The 20,513-nt window shown below is 33.4% G+C and overlaps 2 protein-coding genes across 6 annotated transcripts in view; both read right to left on the reverse strand.

Moving 5' to 3' along the window:
* Positions 1–212: 212 nt before the first annotated feature.
* Positions 213–20,398, reverse strand: LOC140817539 (ADP-ribosylation factor 2). Of its 3 annotated transcripts, none has more exons than XM_073177280.1 (7): positions 20,260–20,398; positions 19,266–19,434; positions 19,046–19,116; positions 18,748–18,867; positions 17,879–17,997; positions 17,688–17,769; positions 213–369 (listed from the first exon to the last, which is right to left on the reverse strand). In XM_073177280.1, exons 2-7 carry the CDS (start codon positions 19,411–19,413, stop codon positions 364–366), a joined length of 546 nt encoding a protein of 181 aa, XP_073033381.1. In that variant the 5' UTR covers positions 19,414–19,434; positions 20,260–20,398; the 3' UTR covers positions 213–363. The 3 variants fall into 3 exon arrangements, with proteins under 3 accessions (XP_073033381.1, XP_073033380.1, XP_073033379.1); XM_073177279.1 differs by lacking the exon at positions 213–369 and adding an exon at positions 17,142–17,319; XM_073177278.1 differs by lacking the exon at positions 213–369 and having other exon boundaries at positions 17,676–17,769.
* The window catches only part of LOC140817540 (ADP-ribosylation factor 2-like), a 36,106-nt gene continuing 15,805 nt past the window's right edge, over positions 213–20,513 (reverse strand). Inside the window, exons 1-7 of one of the 3 annotated variants that reach the window (XM_073177282.1) lie at positions 2,776–2,810; positions 2,301–2,425; positions 2,080–2,150; positions 1,782–1,901; positions 959–1,077; positions 777–858; positions 213–369 (exon numbers count right to left, since the gene is read on the reverse strand). In XM_073177282.1, coding sequence (XP_073033383.1) covers positions 364–369; positions 777–858; positions 959–1,077; positions 1,782–1,901; positions 2,080–2,150; positions 2,301–2,425; positions 2,776–2,795 — 543 coding nt within the window. In that variant the 5' untranslated portion in view covers positions 2,796–2,810 and the 3' untranslated portion in view covers positions 213–363. The other 2 variants (XM_073177281.1, XM_073177283.1) reach the window with 2 other exon arrangements.

The raw sequence follows: 20,513 nt of genomic DNA on the forward strand, positions 1-20,513 counted from the left end.
TGTTTGACAAAATTGTTTTTTAAAGATTTATGAGGCTAAAAAATAAGCAATAAGAATTTATAAAGTTACTTACAAAAATATTAAGACGAGATCAAATTATTTATAAAATAATCAAAAATTACATCAGTACTAAATAGTTATGTCTATGACAGTAGAGCATTACACTAAAAACATAGTATTCAAAAAAGAGGGAAAAAAACACACAAACAAAATAAGAACGTAGCTTTGGAATATATAAAACAAATCACAGTTTTTCAGACAAACTCCTAACTCAAAAACAACCATTTTCTAAGGAACAATCCATCCATGGGCACACCGCACAAGTCTAGAAAAAAACCCAACATAAACAACTCCATGAAGCTTTTATGCCTGTCAAAATGGAGCATAGTAAGAAATACATCATACAACTATCGATATAAAATAAATTAAAAGGCAAAAGAAAAGTTTAGGCAATGTTTGTTAGCATCTTCCCAGAATGTTTTCATTCTCCCCAAAAGAAACAAGCATACATAACTCTCCCAATTTATCTACCAGAATGTATTTTATGAAAACATTTTCCCAAAAAAAAAAAAAAAAGAACCACGCTACCTTACTTTTTCTGTTCAAACTTTGATTAATCTATTATGTCACATAATTGGACGGACGTGAATTTGTAAAATTAGCTTAAAAATTACTAATACACATATCAACACACACACACACACATAAAATCTAGAATAAAATATCTGGAACATATCAAGAAATCGTTGTCGATTAATGTTATATCAAGTACTTGCCTTGTTAGCTATGTCGTTAGAAAGCCAGTCGAGCCCCTCATAAAGCCCCTCCCCTGAGGTAGCACAGGTGCTCTGAACGTACCTGGAAAGAAAAAGGAAAACCAGGTTCAAAATTGCACATATCAAATAAGCAACACATAGAAGTAGCTAGTATACAAGGAATCCATGCGAAGAATGTTTACCAGTGGTGTTGCCTGAGTGAATGAAGGCCAAGCTTGTCAGTTATTTCAGCAGCATTCATAGCATTAGGCAGATCTTGTTTGTTTGCAAAAACAAGTAATACAGCACCTATCAGCTCTTCCTAAATAAATGGCCAACAATTAGGGCTGAAGGGTTGGTCTAATCTTTAACTTCAGGAAATAATAAGGTTAATAACCAAACCATAGAATATAAATCAACCATATAAAGTGAAACTCTTTCATGGAAATGACTCAAAGCAACCATAGGGTCGACTGATACCTTCCAAGTTCCTAAATTCAGGGTATAGTCCACTAATGCTCGGGTCAAGGTCAATAGAGGAAATAGAACTCCCACACACTCATCATTCATGTATGTCTCTCTCTACTCTCTTTGTTCTAACCCAAAAACAATGCAATGTACAAGGAAGTGAAATTGATAAATATTCACTCACTCAACTTGCGGACACAACAGCATTCAACCCCAGTTGCAATTCACATTTCAATTTATTCACGTTCACATGATTATAGCCATTCATATGGTTGATAGTTACAGAACTTGTGGCAAAAATATCACTATGTGTTGTTCTCTATCTTTAGGTCAAATTGTCTACACATGCTAATTGGTAAATTCTAATAGCAGCAGCAACATTTAGAGATGCAAAAGGTCTTACACAAAATATACTGTGAATCAATCATAAGGTAAAGCTCCTCATGGTTAGTAATTAATTATTCCAGAGTTTTTGAATAATTACAACATCGTTGAATACGAATTAGTAAGTGGTTTGCACTCGGTAACGTGTGGACACAGCGAACAAGGAATTATCACCTCATTCAGAATCCTATGCAGTTCATCCCGTGCCTCTACAACACGATCCCTATCACTGCTATCCACAACGAATATGAGGCCCTGCATGTTCTGGAAGTAGTGCCTCCACAATGGGCGGATCTACAAAAGGAAATAGCAAATTTAGGTTAAAGATTGTTGTTACAAGCATATGAGAGTTTCATCAAAAAGCATCCTATGGGATGAAAAATACTAGAAACTGAAGGTGCATAAATTCATGAACTAAATTTGAGAGTTTAGATTGTAAAGACATAACTATTTATTGACCATGGAATATCACCTTGTCCAGACCGCCGACATCCCAAAGGGTGAAGCTGGTGTTCTTGTACTCGACCTCCTCCACATTGAAACCTGCAGTCCGATTTAACGCCAAAGAAAAATGAACACTGGAAAGCAGATCGAAAAGTCAAAAGTAACATGATTGTATATTAACTTGTAGGAAATCAAGGAGAGCGTATAAGTAAAAAGAAAGAAATCCGAGTAGTTGAAGGGAGGGCATACTAATGGTTGTCCTTGTAGTTACAATCTCTCCAAGTTTGAGTTTGTACAGTATTGTTGTCTTACCAGCAGCATCAAGACCAACCATAAGAACCGTATCCATCCAAACACAAATGATACCAAAATTCCTTGTAATGAAAGAAAGATATCTCAGGTTCGATATTTGAAATTTTTTTTTTTATATTTTTAGATCAGATTATTAATGATTTCAAAGTCAATTATTTTAGTAAGCCACCATAGGCCGGCCAATTACATCTTCTGGTTCCAGCAAGAGGTAAATACGGATCATACCACAACAATATATAAATATGAATTATATCATAAAAATTAATACATAAAATGTATAAATTGATATTGTGAATTGATCGTTAAATAGTAGTTGAGATATTTAAATTAAGTACGACAGCTCATAAAAACGATGTTTGGGATTTTTTTATTATTTTTTATAGTATAGAGATGAATGAGTATACTGTCTTACCGATTAATCGATAGTGGCATATGATATTTCGAAGAAGCCCACCTACGTACTTCTCATAACCAACTAGTAACACAGTAGATATGAATTCAGGACTCGAAACTAAACATTTAAAGTTCTAATATAAAAACAAGAAATTCTTCATCAATAACACTGGAAAATATGATGGTTATTCAAACCTGTTACGTTAGCCATATCTTTTAATGCAGTCGGTGAACTAGTCAAAAGGTTGCTTTAGTTCCAAGCAGTCCCATGCCTCTAGAAGATTTGACACATTCAAAGAAACTATTGCACAAAATGATGTCATCTTTTTTTTTAACTTTTTTTTGTTTGAGTAGACAAAATGACAACTTCTTGGTCCACAAATAATTGTTAATTTTCTTTTAATATAATTTTAGACTTGATTACGTTATAATATAGAACAAATTGCATTTACATCCCTATTAAAGATTAAAAAAATGTAAAAAAACTCTTTTATATAGGATCAAAGATCTCATTTCTTTACGAGTCAGGCTCATTTGCTTCATTTGCTTATGGTTTTACGGATTTTTTTTAAAAAAAATCATTGATTTGGTATAAGAGTAGGGATGTAATCGAGTCGAGTCGAGCCGAGCCGAACTCTTGAATGTTTGAGCTTGATTCGTTTATAATCGAGCCAAGCTCGAGCTTTTATTTAACGAATATATGCATGGCTCACGAGCTTATTCAAGTCTTTATCGAGCCTAAACAAACTTAATAATATGAATTATACATTTAAATTTTCATTAAATTAATTAAAAAATAAATTATATATTTAAGAAAAATATATTATTCTTATTAAAATTTGTAAATTTATTATAATAAATAAATTTAATAGATTTTTCTATATATTTCATAAATAATATGAAAAATCAATAAATTAAATATAAAAACTATTATTTTTTAATCTAAAAGATTACTCATGAACTTACCAACGAACATGTTTACGAGTTAACGAGCCGAATACTGTAAAGCTTGAGTTTGGTTTGTTTATCTTAACGAGCCTCATTAAACGAGCTCAAACAAGCTTTTATCGAATCGAGCTTCGAATAGCTCACAAATAATTTGGTTCGTTTACATCCCTATATAGGAGAGTTATGTGTTTTTTTGGCGTTTTCTGATGCAACTTCTTTATACACTTGTTATCTAAATAAGTTAGGCATGAAGTGTAGTGATTCTGTCTTATTTCTCTTAGTCCTTTTAACAGATTCTCTCCCTGTTCATGATGCAATACGATGGGCTCAAAGTATATACACTTTTAGTAGAAACTGAAACACAAAACGGGATTTCAAGATTAGCGAAGAGTTCATTTTCTGTTGCAGAAAAACAAGTACATTTGGGACTGTGAAGGGAAATATAATTTCTATATTAAATTTATTTCCTTAATATTATCTTTTCTTTGTTGATTTGATTGAGTATAATATTTAATTATAGTTTTGCCTTTCTAGATAATTATGTTAAGATTTTATTGTGATATAATATCATGTGGAATATTTTGTTTTACTTTTCTAGATATTATCTTTGTGATAAATATCTTCTAGATATTATATTTATGATAATGATTTAATGAGATATGATATCAATATTTGAAAAGAATTTATTTCTAATTAGACTCTCACTTTCCTTGTGAAATAGGTTTCCTTGAAGAATAAAAGTATACATCTATAAATAAGAGATAAAAGACGTTGTTTAAGCTCTCTCTCTCACTCTCTCTTCTCTCTCTCTTGTGCACAAGCCTTCTTGATTATTCATACACGTACTTTGGAGAGAGCTCTTGGATTGAGGATTCACGCATACTTTTAAGAGAGAGCTTTTTCGATTTATATGGTTTTCAGTCTTCGCTTAGAGGTTTTCATGAATGCATAACTTATGCACTTTTTCACGTTCAGAATTTCAAAGAAAACCTTATTCAAGAGACGTGCTGTGTTTGAAGAGTTGTGACAGGATGTTGCCGTGAATGTTGGGAACATCTCCAGACAACATCTGGGAAGAAGTTGGCCGAAGATTGCTTCTCTTGGATCTACTGTTTGGCAACACGTTTTTGCTTTCTTGTTTTAGTTTTATTCTGGTTGTTTGTTTTTAGAAAGCTTTATTTTCTCAACTTGTTGGGGAAATTGATTTTTGTAATAATCACTAGTGATAGGTTTTTGTATAAACATTGTGGTTTTCTAGTGATTAATTTTTGCTATAAGGCACCGCACAAGTATTTATACTTGTGCATATTTAATCTCGTCCATCTATTTATTTCTAATCCATTTGTGAATATGTCAGACAATTGGTTATTTGTATCAACAAATTCCATCCGAATCAATCTTTTTTTCTATTAAATCTCGAATGAAGTGATGTCGAATGTCAATATGTTTGATTCGAGAGTGTTGTACTGGGTTTTTTGAAATGTTTATTGCACTAGAATTATAACAGTATACAATTAAAGTTTCACTTGAAAGTCCATAGTATTCAATCATTTGATTCATCAACAAAAGATGAGTGCAACCACTTCCTGCCTGCCACATATTTGGATTCAGCAGTTGAAAGTGACACAGAAAGAAACAAAATTATCAGCATGCTTTTGAGATGAGGAACCAAAGATTATATCATCAACATAGACTTGACAAATAAGAATCTCACCTTTAGATTTTTGAATAAAAAGAGTTTTGTCTACCTCACCTCGTTTGAAGCCAATTACCAGTAGATATTCACTCAATCTGTGAGTATAAGGAGCTCATGAAAATAAGTCCAGCCATCTTTCGATAATCCACTTTTTCATTCTTTCGAGTTTGAACACCTTCATGCATACTTCCAATTATTTGAGATGATGGATGATTTTTCTGAATTTTACTTGGAATATTCTGTCCATCATCGTTATTCGTTCCGTCCTCAGCTTCAGTGACGTCAGTGTCAAGTGCAACATCTGAGGCAACATCTGTATTTTCCAGTATGATTGGAATTTCCAGTAGGTCTTCCACATTATCTTCAGTTGTTTTCTTTTTCAAATCTGCACAGTCATCAAAAACAACATTAATGGATTCCATAATAGTCCTAGTTCATAAATTAAACATGCGGTAAGCTCGACTATTAGTTGTATATCCCAAAAACAAACACTTATCACTCTTTGAATCAAATTTTGCAAGTTTATTCATGTCATTCAAAACATAGCACATACAACCAAAAACATGAAAATATTTAATGTTAGGCTTATTTCCCATAATTATCTCATACGATGTCATAGTCGAACCACTTCTCAAATACACTCATATTTGAAATGTGGCAAGCGGTGTTAAGGGCTTCTGCCCAAAAATACTTTGAAATACACTTTGAAGTCAACATCACCCTTGCCATTTCTTGAAGTGTTCTATTCTTACGTTCGGCTATCCTATTTTGTTGTGGTGTCTTTGGTGCAGAAAATTCATATGAAATACCTTTTTTGTCACAAAAAGATGAGAATGAAGTGTTTTCGAATTCCTTACCATGGTCAGTCCTTATCCTTCTCACCTTCAAATTATGAAAGTTTGTAATCCTTGTGATCAATTTTTTAAACACATCGAAAGTGTCTGACTTTTCCCTAATAAAAATTATCCAAGAAAATTGTGAAAAGTCATCTACATACACAAAGGAATATTTCTTACCTCCGAAACTTTCAACTTCCATGGGACCTATAAGATCTATATGTAGTAACTCGAGGCAACGTGTTGTCCCAAATTGGGGCAACATGTGATGTGACACGCGAGTTTGCTTACCCTTTTGACAGTCTCCACAAACATATGGTGTATTAAATGATAGGTTAGGCATACCTCGTACAGCATCGTACTTACTCAAATTCTTCATGGTTTTGAAACTAGCATATCCAAGTTTTTGATGCCATAGGTCGAGTTCACTAACTTCTGCATGTTTGCATGAAAGCTCTTCACCTATTTGGTAGAAATTGTCCGAAGACCTTGTACCTGTCATAATGCACAAGTTAGTTTCATCAAAAACTTCACAAGTATGTTTATCAAACTTGACATGCAAATTATCATCACACAATTGGCTTATGCTTATCAAATTTGATTTAATCATTCGACATGAAGCACATTGTGGAGCTTTGGCAGTCCTTCAACATTCAAAGTACCATTTCCAACAATTTTTCCTTTAGCTCCCCCTCCATAGGTCACTCTACCAAAATTTTGTTCAACATAATCGATGAGATGTTCTCTTGAGCCTGTCATGTGGCGTGAGCATCCACTATCAAAGTACCAATGATCTGCAGTATTAGTTTTCAATGAAGTATAGACAACATTAAAGTGAGATTTTACCTTTGGTACCCAAATTTGTCTTACTGTAGGCCGATGGTGGGAGGTGTTGCGGAAAGTGTTGGACAATATTCGGGCAACATCTGGCTCGACTTTTGATTCATGCGATCATCCCTGAGTTTAAAGCAGTAGGGCCTGATATGACCAGGCTTAAAGTAGTAATGACATATATACCTGCGTTTTCGTTTCTTAGAAATTGGTGCAGCAGGTTGTCTTTTTGATGAAGAGCTTTTGATTGGTGACTTGGACTGTGGTTGTGGAGATGTATCATCCTTTCCCTTCACAAAGATAGTCGACTTGGAAGATTCGCCAATCTCAAACACACTGTCTTTGAAGCCTAAGCCTTTCTTGTCATCTCTTCCCATCAAAAGTATGGATTCAAGCTTGGATGTGCTTGAATTGAATTTGGACAAAGTTTCTGTTGTCTTTTGAAGCTCTTCTTTGGTCTTACCAAGTTCCAAATCTTTTTGCTCAAAAGTACTTCAAGTTTGGCAACTACGGCTTTTAGTTCAACGTTCTCCTTCATGAGACTTGAGTTCAACTTGTTTCTCTTGGTTCAATCTTCAAACAGCTCTTCATAAAGCTTTTGCACACTCTCAAGAGTGAGTTCTTCATAATCAGTCTCTGATCCATCATCCCCACTTAAATTTCCAGAAGTTGTGGAGTTCAAACATACTGAATTTTTGCAGATGTTGTGGCCAAGTGTGGCAACACCTAGGGCAACACCTAAAGGATTCACTTGCAACCAGCGTTTTTCTTCATTCCTTGGTCGAAACTGTTGTTGGGACAGGAGGTTTAGGAGCTGGTGGTCGAAGTGCTCCATTTGCAAGTGATGTGTCCATTAAATATTTCTGTCAAAACAAAATAAAAACCAGAATCAGCACTTAGTATATCAAGAGTTGGCTCTGATACCACTTGTTAGGTTTATTTTGTCCGACAGATATCGAAAATAATGAAAATATCAGAATAAGATTAAAAATAGTAAATTCGTGTTTTGTCAGAATTAGATGTTGTGCCAGATGTTACAACATCTCGGACAACACCTAACCTGCATGTGCATTTCTAGGACTTAGACATATTGCATCTGCATGCATACTGTTATATGAAGTGTTATCACAATGTTGCATAATCTTCTGGTGCACTTACAATTTCTTGTTCTATCTAAACTTAACACACTTGGATATGCTTAACAATCTGATTAAATCACAAAATAGTTGAAGGATGTTCATGTACTCCATGACATTGACCTATACGAGAGGTGATGTGAAAAGATTAAGTAAAAAAAATCAATTATGCATATGCTCTGTATCAGAAGAAAAGATGGGAAAAAGCTACCTAAAAGAGTCCAATGAAGACTGTGCTTTTAGTGTGGGAGCTACCTCTTCTGAATTTAATACAGAAGGCAATAATAGAAGCAAATGGAAAAAGCTACCTAGAGGAGTCCTAAAGAAGACCGTTCCTCTAGTGTGGGAGCTACCACTTCTATGATCAAAAAGTTGATAAGTCTCTAAGTGTGCAGAAAAAGCGAAATATATTTTGAAATTGGACGTGTTGTCAGAAGATGTTGCCAACATTTGTGACAACATTTCATTTGTGAACATATCTCATATTTGTTTTCATGTTTCTATTTCTGTTACATTCTGTTATTAGGCATAAATAGGTCATGCATAAACATAACATTGTGAATATTGTTGGTCAAGAGGGCATGCGTATTTCAATTGAGAAAATTCGATGAAAATCCGGATTTTGCTAGAACTCCAATATTTGTGATTTTTGATGGTTCAGTGGTGTTAATTCGATGTGGGTTGCAATTCTGGAATTTTTTTTTGAAATGATTTTTGACGCAATTATCTCAGTAATTTTTTTTATAGTGATTACGAGCTAAAGCTGATCTTGTCTCCTATGAGAACTTAGTTTCTGACTATCATCTGGCTATGGAGGTAGATGTCCATTCTGGACAAAAAGGGGAAGAAGATGACTCAAACTCAAGGGACTGTGAATTGAAAGGATCACATGATACCATCTATCTGATACCTTTGCTTGATTTCTTTGTTGATGTTCTTTTCTGTTATAGGTGTTTGTTTCCCTGATGTGTTTCTGTTCTAATGAAATGAACTGTTAATGATTTTTGCAGGTGTTGTCTCAGGTGTTGCCAACACAACGAACAACACCCGTACCAACTTGATTTTATTCAGGGGGAGAAAAATTATCGTATTAAGGGGGAGTAAACTGGAGCTTAATTGAGAATTTGAGTTTGATGTGATTTTGTCCAGAAAGGCAAAAAAGGGGAGATTGAAGGGAAATATAATTTCCATATTAAATTTATTTCCCTAATATTATCTTTTCTTTGTTGATTTGATTGAGTATAATATTTAATTGTGGTTTTGCCTTTCTAGATAATTATGTTAAGATTTTATTGTGATATAATATCATGTGGAATATTTTGTTTTACTTTTCTAGATATTATCTTTGTGATAAATATCTTCTAGATATTATATTTATGATAATGATTTAATGAGATATGATATCAATATTTGAAAAGAGTTTATTTCTAATTAGACTCTCACTTTCCTTGTGAAATAGGTTTCCTTGAAGAATAAAAGTCTACATCTATAAATAAGAGATAAAAGACGTTGTTTAAGCTCTCTCTCTCTCACTCTCTCTTCTCTCTCTCTTGTGCACAAGCCTTCTCGATTATTCATACACGCACTTTGGAGAGAGCTCTTGGATTGAGGATTCACGCATACTTTTAAGAGAGAGCTTTTTCGATTTATATAGGTTTTCACTCTTCGCTTAGAGTTTTTCATGAATACATAACTTATGCACTTTTTCACGTTCAGAATTTCAAAGAAAACCTTATTCAATAGACGTGCTGTGTTTGAAGAGTTGTGACAGGGTGTTGCCGTGAATGTTGGGAACATCTCCAGACAACATATGGGAAGAAGTTGGCCGAAGATTGCTTCTCTTGGATCTACTGTTTGGCAACACGTTTTTACTTTCTTGTTTTAGTTTTATTCTGGTTGTTTGTTTTTAGAAATCTTTATTTTCTCAACTTGTTGGGGAAATTGATTTTTGTAATAATCACTAGTGATATGTTTTTGTATAAACATTGTGGTTTTCTAGTGATTAATTTTTGCCATAAGGCACTGCACAAGTATTTATACTTGTGCATATTTAATCTCGTCCATCTATTTATTTCGAGTCAATTTGTGTTATTAATTTTCCGCTGCATGTAGATGTTGTCCGAGATGTTGTAACATCTGGCACAACATCTAATTCTGACAAAACACGAATTTACTATTTTTAATCTTATTCTGATATTTTCATTATTTTCGATATCTGTCGGACAAAATAAACCTAACAGGACGTTTAGGTGAAAGGAAATGGACATTTTAATGCATGGAGTAGATTTCGAGTACCTGGATTCTCATATAATGTTCCAGTTCTTTTCCATTTTGATTGAGTTCTCTCTCGACATCAACGTGCAGAGACGGAAGTATCGATGATCCAACGGTCATGCTTCCACTTGCAGAAGAAAGTGTGGAGTTCCGTTCATCGTCATCTTAAGACAGCCTTAAACCAGTAGACACTGGATTCGTATTGAAAATGCTGGCTTTTTTTATCAACTTCATCATGACAAATTAGATTCGATTACAAGAAAATATTCTAAGAAACAAATATATTGACCATAGGATCGTATAAACCAGTCAATTGGTCTTTGTCAATGAAACATCGAAAACTCTCGTATTATTATAGGCGCGACATACATCCAAAGATTCTCTAGAATTGATTCTTTGCATCAATTAATATTTCATCAATCAAATTCGAGATAATTGATATGATGAATGATATATGCGTTTATCCTGGAATACTAAATATCTACGAGAAGAGAACGAATTAACTATGTGAATTGAAGCAATTCAAAGACGTATCAAATTAGCGAGGACCATTTTTTTTTGTTTTGTTTTCCGCTGAAATCCACTAAACTCATCAAATATCTTTTTATAATTTGAAATTGACACTGATTCTCTCATACATGACTCATATAACACAAATAAAGTTTGTGAGAACCCGAATTTCCAGCCGCTAGCATTTTTGCAGCAGCTAGCAATATTCAGTAGCAATGGAAAATTCCAGCATAAACTAAAAATTCTAACATCAACTAATATTTCAGAATATGACATTTTTCCAGCAGACAGAATCCAGCAGCAGAAGAATTCAGTAGCGCGAGATTCCAGCAGACCGATACTGATTTTGTTTATGATTTGTAACTGAAGTATTTAACATGAAATAAAGTTTGTTAATGACACATCATGTCAGATTATGGTCATTAATAGAGATGCTAACAGTCAGATTTTAGCCTATAAATAACACTCTCAATATCTGAAATTGTTATTACACAAACCTTGAGTTATCACTTGAAATTAGAGATAAGATAGTGCAATTTTTTCGAAGCTGTAAAAAAACCAGTAACGAGAACAGCAGATTCCAGAAGTCAACCAAAATTTCTAGCAAATTACTGTAAGTGGGCTTATGTATAAATATCTTGGAATCAGTTTGATAATTCATGTTTTAAGTATTTCTGATCTCTGATTGAAGCACTGAAACATAGTGAACTAATGGTAGGAATATATATTCTGAACATTACTGATTACTGACATCACCCCTTAGAGGAGAGAACATATAGGTGACTGATATTAGTTTAGCCATGAAATTCACGAACGTGCTCAGTGCTTATTTGCTAAATTTTTTATTTCTGATTACCGAATACTGACTACCTGAATACTGATTTCTGTTCTAAAATAAGAAATTCTGTATATTATTCGTATTATTGTTTCTGTTTAAAAATACTTTTGAAAACTGGGAGTTATTCCCGCCCCGCTTACTGAGTGACAACCATATCACTCACCCACCAAATCCATATCAGATAAGAGCGAGGAAGAATTGTTAGAAGAAGAACAACAACATCAGTTTTGGGGCTGGTGAAGAAGATTGTTATTTTCTCAGTTCTGATTTATGTAATTAGATTCTGCTGCATCTGTTAAGACAGTATTATGTTTGGTTTTATATTTCCGCTTTAAAACATTTGTCATTGAGTTGTATCAGACAATGATTATTTGCTAAATTTCTGATTTCTGATTACTGAATACTGATTTCTGTTATGAAAATAAGAAATTCTGTATATTATTCGTATTACTGTTTCTGTTTAAAAATACTTTTGAAAACTGAGAGTTATTCTCGCCTCCGCTTACTGGGTGACAACTAGGGGGTGTTCATCGGTCGGTTCGGTTACGTTTTCGGTTTTAGAAATATATAACCCGATATCCGAACCATTTTCCTTCGGTTCGGTTCGGTTTTCTACCAAAACGGTTCGGTTATTTCGGTCGGTTAATTCGATTTTAATATAATTATTTAAATTAATAATATAAATATATTGTAAAATAAAATATGTTAACTTTTTATATGTTTTCTTAGTGAAATATTTAAATATAATGTCTAAATTAATTAAACAAACAACAATCACCTAAAAATTGTTCAAAATAGTTCTTCGTTCACTAAATATCATATCAAAATATATAATATCAATAAAAATTTAAAAATTATGAATTTAATGAAATTTCGGTTTTCCCAGTTTTGACATATATAATTCGAAACCGAACCAAATAAACTTTGGTTTTAACATTTATATCTGAATTACTAAATTTGGCTTTCGGTTCGGTTCCATTTTCGGTTTTTTCGGTTTGGATTTTCGGTTTTTTCCGAAGTTTGAACACCCTTAGTGACAACCATATCACTCACCCACCAAATTCATCTCAGATAAGAGCGAGGAAGAATTGTTAGAAAGAAGAAGAAGAAGAAGAAGAAGAAGAAGAACAACAACAACATCAGTTCTGGGACTGGTGAAGAAAATTGTTATTTTTCTCAGTTCTGATTTATTAAATTAGATTCTGCTGCATCTGTTAAGACAATATTATGTTTAGTTTTACATTTCAGCTGTAAAAAATTTGTCATTGAGTTGTATCATACAATGATTATTATGAATAAAAGACTGGTTTCTGAATTTTGTACTTCTGAGGCTTGTTGTTTTCGAATGTAAATTTGAGATCAATGCCGGTGTTAACCAAGCCCCGTCCCGCGGCATGACAAGTTCATGTTATACACATTAAAATCCATATGAGCAAATATAAAATAAAGCGACACTTAATATTTCAAAATGAGAAAAAAAAAATTCAGTTCGTCGTTTTTTTTGTTTGGGTATATTTTAATATGTATAATATAAGTTTTATTATCGTCATATAAGTTACGTAGGAGAACATTGATGCACATTCGACTGATTTAGTGACTTCGGGAAAATAAATCCAAGTTACTGGATGAAAATCAAATATGGAGAAATTACATTACTAAAATCTAGAACAAGTGAACTTACATAACAAAATTTAAAACATATCAACTTACATGATTAAAATCACAATTTTGGCCAATATATTTTGATATTTTTGAGAAGCAGGTAACCCCAAATTCATGTGGACTACAACAAAATGGCAAATGCTGGTACAAAGTAGCAATCTTACATGGACAACTAGTTCCCATGCACGTTGTTAACTATCCCTCTAATCAAACACACACAATTACACAAACACACATTCATTTCAAAACAAACAAAACAAAACAAAATTCAATAAAGGACAATTTTTTCCCGAAAGGCAATAATATATTTTAAGGTAGAATCCGATCCCCACTTTTTGAGGGCCCTAATTAGCTTTGGGGATTCATAGGTGGGGACAAAGGAATAAACGAATTTGGGTCCTATCAGTCGTTATTTGGAATTTGTATTTTATATTTCCTTAAGTATTTGGGAACTTAATTAATCATTGGTTAGTTTAATTCTATCATCATATACGTAGGATAAAACACGTGATCTTAGCTCGGCATTACTTATAGGTGTTATTTGTGGTATTCAAATATGAGAGGCAAATAAAAAGAAAACAAAGAATATGGCTTGTAAAGACAAGTGTTGAAGATTTTTTTTTTAAGAAGAATTTGTCCATCACAATGTGCTAGAGGTTATGACAATCTTCACCCAAGATACAACTACAACTCTTGAATAATGAGCACTCAAATATTCAAGTTCTATCACAAGGAATTGAATGGAATTCTCTCTTGAAGAAGAAGGAATAAGACAATATGCTAATGATATGTTATGTATGTTTGATTTTCAAAATATCAAGCTTTTAATATTTACATTTTCATTCATAGAGATGCCTCTTGACTATTGTAACTGACCGCAATCTTCAAATAATGTCAAGGAAATGAAAAAACATCAGAAAATTCGAAGGGACACGAAGACATGCAAGCACCCGCTCGCGCTTGCACATGCGCGCCGCTCCGCGCGCATGTGCGCGCCTGCCATTGCGTGCAGGCCCGCGCGCATGTGCGCGCATGCCACTGGCATGCACGTGCACATGCGCGCAAGCCCGTGCGCAGGTGCGCGTCGGCTACTGTTCACGCGACTTATTTTTTCTTCGGTTTTCGTCCCTTACATGTTCCGACTACTCGATTGAACTTCTTTCAACATTTGATGAACTCGTTTCGAGTTTAATTCAGAACCACCGAACTTAATATTCGTTCATTAAGTTTCGTTCTTCGTTTCAAATTTTTCCAAATCAAAACATTGATTTATTTCCTTAATTTTCATTCATTAAGCATCAAAACTCCAACAATAAGATCGAATGTTTGTACATTTACTAAAAACCATAAATTATGACGATAACTGTGCAATTGAAATATTTTAAATTAATCTCATATCAATCCAAGCGACGCATATCAATTACTCTTCTAGTAGAGGAAAATTCCAACATAAAATATACATTTTGTAGCCACGCAATTTATATTCTCAGACATACTATAATGTTGTGCGCATTAATAAAAGAAAAAATAAAACAGAATTCAATCAAACAAAATTCAATCAAACGATAATAACAAATATAAATGACTATTCATTTCAAATTATAAAAAAAATAAGTAATTTATTATTATTATTATTTTTAAAGGGATTAAAAGCACTTTTTCGTGCAAGTCAAAGCATTTTGCGGAGATTATAACCTGTATTAATTAGTAAAAATTAGGAACCTATTTACTATAACCCAATTTTCAAAGAATAAACATTTAAAACGTGATCATATCAAATATAAAATGATCTAACTTCTTTATCAAGCGTTGTGTGTCTCGATTCGACCGTTAGTTCTAATTTCCTTGGTATGGCTTCAAAGCGAAAAAGTACAAACTGAGGAATATGATGAAATTATAAAGAAAATCTATGAAACATCAAATTAATTACATTATTATGAACATGAACACCATTTTCACAAAAAAGTTGGAAGAATATGCAAAATCTGAAGAAACTAAAATACTGAAAATTGAAAAATATGCAGAAAAAATATTGAGAGAAATTTTAAAAAACTTTGATGTTGCTTTTTTTAGATGTGTTTGTCGTGTATTTCTTTTCTGATTTTTCTATATTCTTTTGTTTAATTCTCCAGAGCAGTTTTGACATCTTCCATGATCACTGGACATGGGTCATGACTCATCTTTCTCAACTTCCTCGATCATTCGTGGACCAAACCCTCAACCGCTCAATTATTTTGACTTGATGGACTTTGAATCTCACGGGCTTTCAAATTATTTGGGTTGGCACAATTTGGGCCTAATAATTATATTTAAAAAACGACTTCAAGGAAATGTTGGAGTTGGTGAATATTTGATCAGTAGTCAGGAGTTCGCTTCTCCTGCCAATACTTTTTCGGGCGAGCTTGTCATACATGGTTTATCCAAAAAAGTTTACTTGACTAGTCTAATTTATAGACTATTACGTTAGATCAAGAATTTACTCAGTATGTACAAAAAATAGCAACTATAAATTTCAAGTGATAAAAAAAAGGTCACGTGGACTAGCCTGACTACTCAGTGACATGCTGGAGCTATTTATCTGAACCGACTTGATCCAATAGAGGATTCGAATTTGTAAATGAGGCCCAAGTTAATGCATGGGCCTCATGTGTACAAAACACTGATCCAATTATTCAGCTCACCTATTATTTAATATATTCTGAAAATAGGGAAAAAGTTAAAATTTAAAATATCTATCCCATTTTCTATTATAATTTCCACGTCGAAATTGTATTAGCGAAAAAAAAACACACACACACACGCACAAAAGAAAAAGCACAGCAATATATACATTAAACGAGTTTTAATAAAATAATTGACATAAAACAAAATCCTAATTGTAATATTCTTCATTCGGCAGGCAACAACGTGGGGAATTTTAAGATTGAATCGAAATAATTGTGTTTTTGGAATTTTAAGAGTGCACAGAAAAAGAATTCAAAATGTTCAAGAGTAGGTCTCATGTGATACCGTCTCATAGATCATAATCTGTGAGACGGGTCAAACCTACTCATATTCACAATAAAAAGTAATACTAGTAGCATAAAAAATAATACTTTTTCATGAATTATCTAAATAAAAGATCCGTCTCACAAATACAACCTGTGAGACCGTCTCACACAAGTTTTTGTCAATGTTTAATACACGAAGCATCTTGAACGAACAAGATTTAGACCATTATCAGTGTTCGACTAAATTGTTTTTAAAAGATTTACGAAGCTAAAAAATAAGCCACAAGAATTCATAAAGTTAATTACAAAAATATCAAGCTGAGATCAAATTATTTATAAAATAATCAAAATTACATCAGTACTAAATAGTTATATCTAAAAATTATTTTCTCACTCGCTGATATCTCGACCCAATTCACTTAAGAGTTAGAACTCTCCGCTATCGATTTCTCTGATTACTCATTTTGTGGAAGTATGGTAAGAGCATAATCTTGTATATATAAGAAGATAATAAGAGTAAAAATTTATTATAGTAGATTACGAGCTAAAAATTTAGCTCAGAAAATGTTAAAGAGAGACTCAACCAAAGAATTTATAACAGTAGACTAGAGCATTACACTAAAAACATAGTTATTCAAAAAAAGACAAAAAAGCACAAACAAAATAAGAACGTAGCTTTGGAATATATAAAACAAATCCACAGTTTGTCATACAAACTCCTAACTCACAAACCACCATTTTCTAAGGAACAATCCATCCATGGTCACACGGCACAAGTCTAGAAAAAAACCCAAAAGCATACATCAAAAACTCACATAAACAACTCCATAAAGCTTTTATGCCTGTCAAAATGGAGCATAGTAAGAAATACATCATACAACTATCGATATAAAATAAATTAAAAGGCAAAAGAAAAGTTTAGGCAATGTTTGTTAGCATCTTCCCAGAATGTTTTCATCCTCCCCAAAACAAACAAGTATACATAACTCTTTCCAAAACACTAAAAAAAAAGAACCACGCTACCTTACTTTTTCTGTTCAAACTTTGATTGATCTATTATATCACACAATTGGACGGACGTGAATTTGTAAAATTAGCTTAGAAATTATTAATACACATATCAATACCACACACATATATAAAATCCAGAATAAAATATCTGGAACATATCAAGAAATTGTTGTCGAGTAATGTTATATCAAGTACTTGCCTTGTTAGCTATGTTGTTAGAAAGCCAGTCCAGCCCCTCATAAAGCCCCTCCCCTGAGGTAGCACAGGTGCTCTGAATGTACCTGGAAAGAAAAAGGAAAACCAGGTTCAAAATTGCACATATCAAAATAAGCAACACACAGAAGTAGTTAGTATACAGGTATACAAGGAATCCATGCCAAGAATGTTTACCAGTGGCGTTGCCTGAGTGAATGAAGGCCAAGCTTGTCAGTTATTTCAGCAGCATTCATAGCATTAGGCAGATCTTGTTTGTTTGCAAAAACAAGTAATACAGCATCTCTCAGCTCATCCTGAATAAATGGCCAACAATTAGGGCTAAAGAGTTGGTCTAATCTTTACCTTCAGGAAATAATAAGGTTAATAACCAAACCATAGAATGTATGTCAACCATGTAAAGTGAAACTTTTTCATGGAAATTACTCATAGCAACCATAGGGTCGACTTATATCTTCCAAGTTCCAACTATCCTAAATTCAGGGTATGGTCCACTAATGCTAGGGTAAAAGTCAATAGAGGAAATAGAACTCCAACACACTCATCATTCATGCCAATGGTTCTATATAATTGGTAGATCGCACTTGTACGTCTCTAATCTCTAACCCAAAAATAATGCAGATGTACAAGGAAGTGAAATTGATAAATATTCATTCACTCACAACAGCATTCAACCCCAGTTGCAATTCACATTTCAATTTATTGTCACGTTCACATGATTATAGCCTTCATATGGTTGAGAGTTACAGAACTCGTGGCAAAAATATCACTATGTTTTGTTCTCTATCTTTAGGTCAAAGTGTCTACACATGTTAATTGGTAATTTCTAATAGCAGCAGCAACATTTATAGATGTATAAGGTCTTACACAAATATACTGTAAATCAATCATCAGGTGATGTAGGAGCTTTAACCAAATCAATACTATTCCTCATGGTTAGTAATTAATTATTCCAGAGTTTTTGAATAATTAAAACATTGTTCAAAACGAATTAGTGAGTGGTTGCACTGGGTAACATGTGGATACAGTGAACAAGGAATTATCACCTCATTCAGCATCCTATGCAGTTCGTCCCGTGCCTCCACAACCCGATCCCTATCATTGCTATCCACAACGAATATGAGGCCCTGCGTGTTCTGGAAGTAGTGCCTCCACAATGGGCGGATCTACAAAAGGAAATAGCAAATTTAGGTTAAAGATTGTTGTCACAAGCATATGAGAGTTTCATCAAAAAGCATCCTATGGGATGAAAAATACTAGAAACTGAAGGTGCATAAATTCATGAACTAAATTTGAGAGTTTAGATTGTAAAGACATAACTATTTATTGACCATGGAATATCACCTTGTCCTGACCGCCGACATCCCAAACGGTGAAGCTAATGTTCTTGTACTCAACCGTCTCCACATTGAAACCTGTAGTCCGATTTAAAGCCAAAGAAAAAATGAATACTGGAAAGCAGATCGAAAAGTAAAAAACAACATGATTGTATATTAACTTTTAGGAAATCAAGGAGAGCACGAGTAAAAAGAAAGAAATCTGAGTAGTTGAAGGGAGGGCATACCAATGGTTGGAATTGTAGTTACAATCTCTCCAAGTTTGAGTTTGTACAGTATTGTTGTCTTACCAGCAGCATCAAGACCAACCATAAGAATGCGCATCTCCTTCTTGGCAAAAAGCCGGCTAAAGAGCTTGGTGAATGTTAGCCCCATTTCTCTTTCTTGATTTGAATCCTTTGTCATCACAAAACATAGTCAACTTTATAGCATATACTTAGGCAACAATTCAAAGGACAGTTAAAATTCCTACACTATCACATATGAAATTCTTATAGAAACATGATCCCATGAAAAGTGCATTGAGATTCCATTAGTATACAAAGCAACATAGCAACATCACTATAATTTTGTGACATTACCTTTCTTATCTAAATATCTCACATTGTAATGAACCATTAATGTTTCACATAGACACAATAATCCCAAGCATGTGCGACAATCATCTTGACAGACATATTTCTAAACAAATTAACATCTTTTGGAAATTTGAAAAACAATGCAACAAACAGTAGGATCATTTATTTCACAGACAACTTGTTTAATCAATCATGAAACGATACACTCCTAAATAAAAGGAGCCACAATATAAATCCAACAGACGACAGTTAAAAAAAACATGTTTCGAAATGCACATATCAATTGCCAGCTTATAAAAAGGTAATATTAGTTTGATATGCTATGAATATCTTACAAAAGCTCTATCAAATCGAAACTTTCAGATCAGATAATTGAATATATCAACAAGAAATCACGAACCTACAAAAAAAAAGCTCAAACCTAATGAATTGCTTTTACTTTACCACTTTCCAGTTTAAAAAAAAACAGGAAAAAATCCCACAAATCCAAACAAAACAAAAATAATCAAATCATAAACAATGTAACCACAATAACCTCTATATGAATAAATGAAAATCAGACGAGCAAATAAGCAAATGATGCCATCTCTAAAAAAAAGAGGAATTTCATATCAGAATCGCAATATAAGGTGAGATTTCATACCTGCAAGCGCAAGATTTGGGCGAAGCGTAACACTGTGGCGACGCCTGGGAACAACGCGAGATGAGATGGAAATATCCTTTTTCTTTTTCTTTTCAATGAATTATCAGACAAGTGGTTATTTATGTTAGATCCGTACCTCTACCAGGTGCTTTTTATATCATCCATATGCCCTCGGTTCTTCATTCAAATAACGAGATTGCCCCTCAAGGACAGACGCTAACTCCTGCGTTTGCCACCGTCGGATGTATCCAAAT

The sequence above is a fragment of the Primulina eburnea genome, chromosome 16, assembly GCF_022965805.1.
Source record: "Primulina eburnea isolate SZY01 chromosome 16, ASM2296580v1, whole genome shotgun sequence".
NCBI classification, from domain to species: Eukaryota; Viridiplantae; Streptophyta; class Magnoliopsida; order Lamiales; family Gesneriaceae; genus Primulina; species Primulina eburnea.

Bases quoted from the DNA above. Each gene is read 5' to 3' on its own strand.
- LOC140817539 (XM_073177278.1), bottom strand. From the start codon at position 19,413: ATGGGGCTAACATTCACCAAGCTCTTTAGCCGGCTTTTTGCCAAGAAG. The intron at 19,117-19,265 runs GTATGCCCTCCC...ATCGGACTACAG, and splicing joins AACTACAATTCCAACCATTG to GTTTCAATGTGGAGACGGTT. The intron at 17,998-18,747 runs GTGATAATTCCT...CCATTTATTCAG, and splicing joins TGCATAGGATGCTGAATGAG to GATGAGCTGAGAGATGCTGT.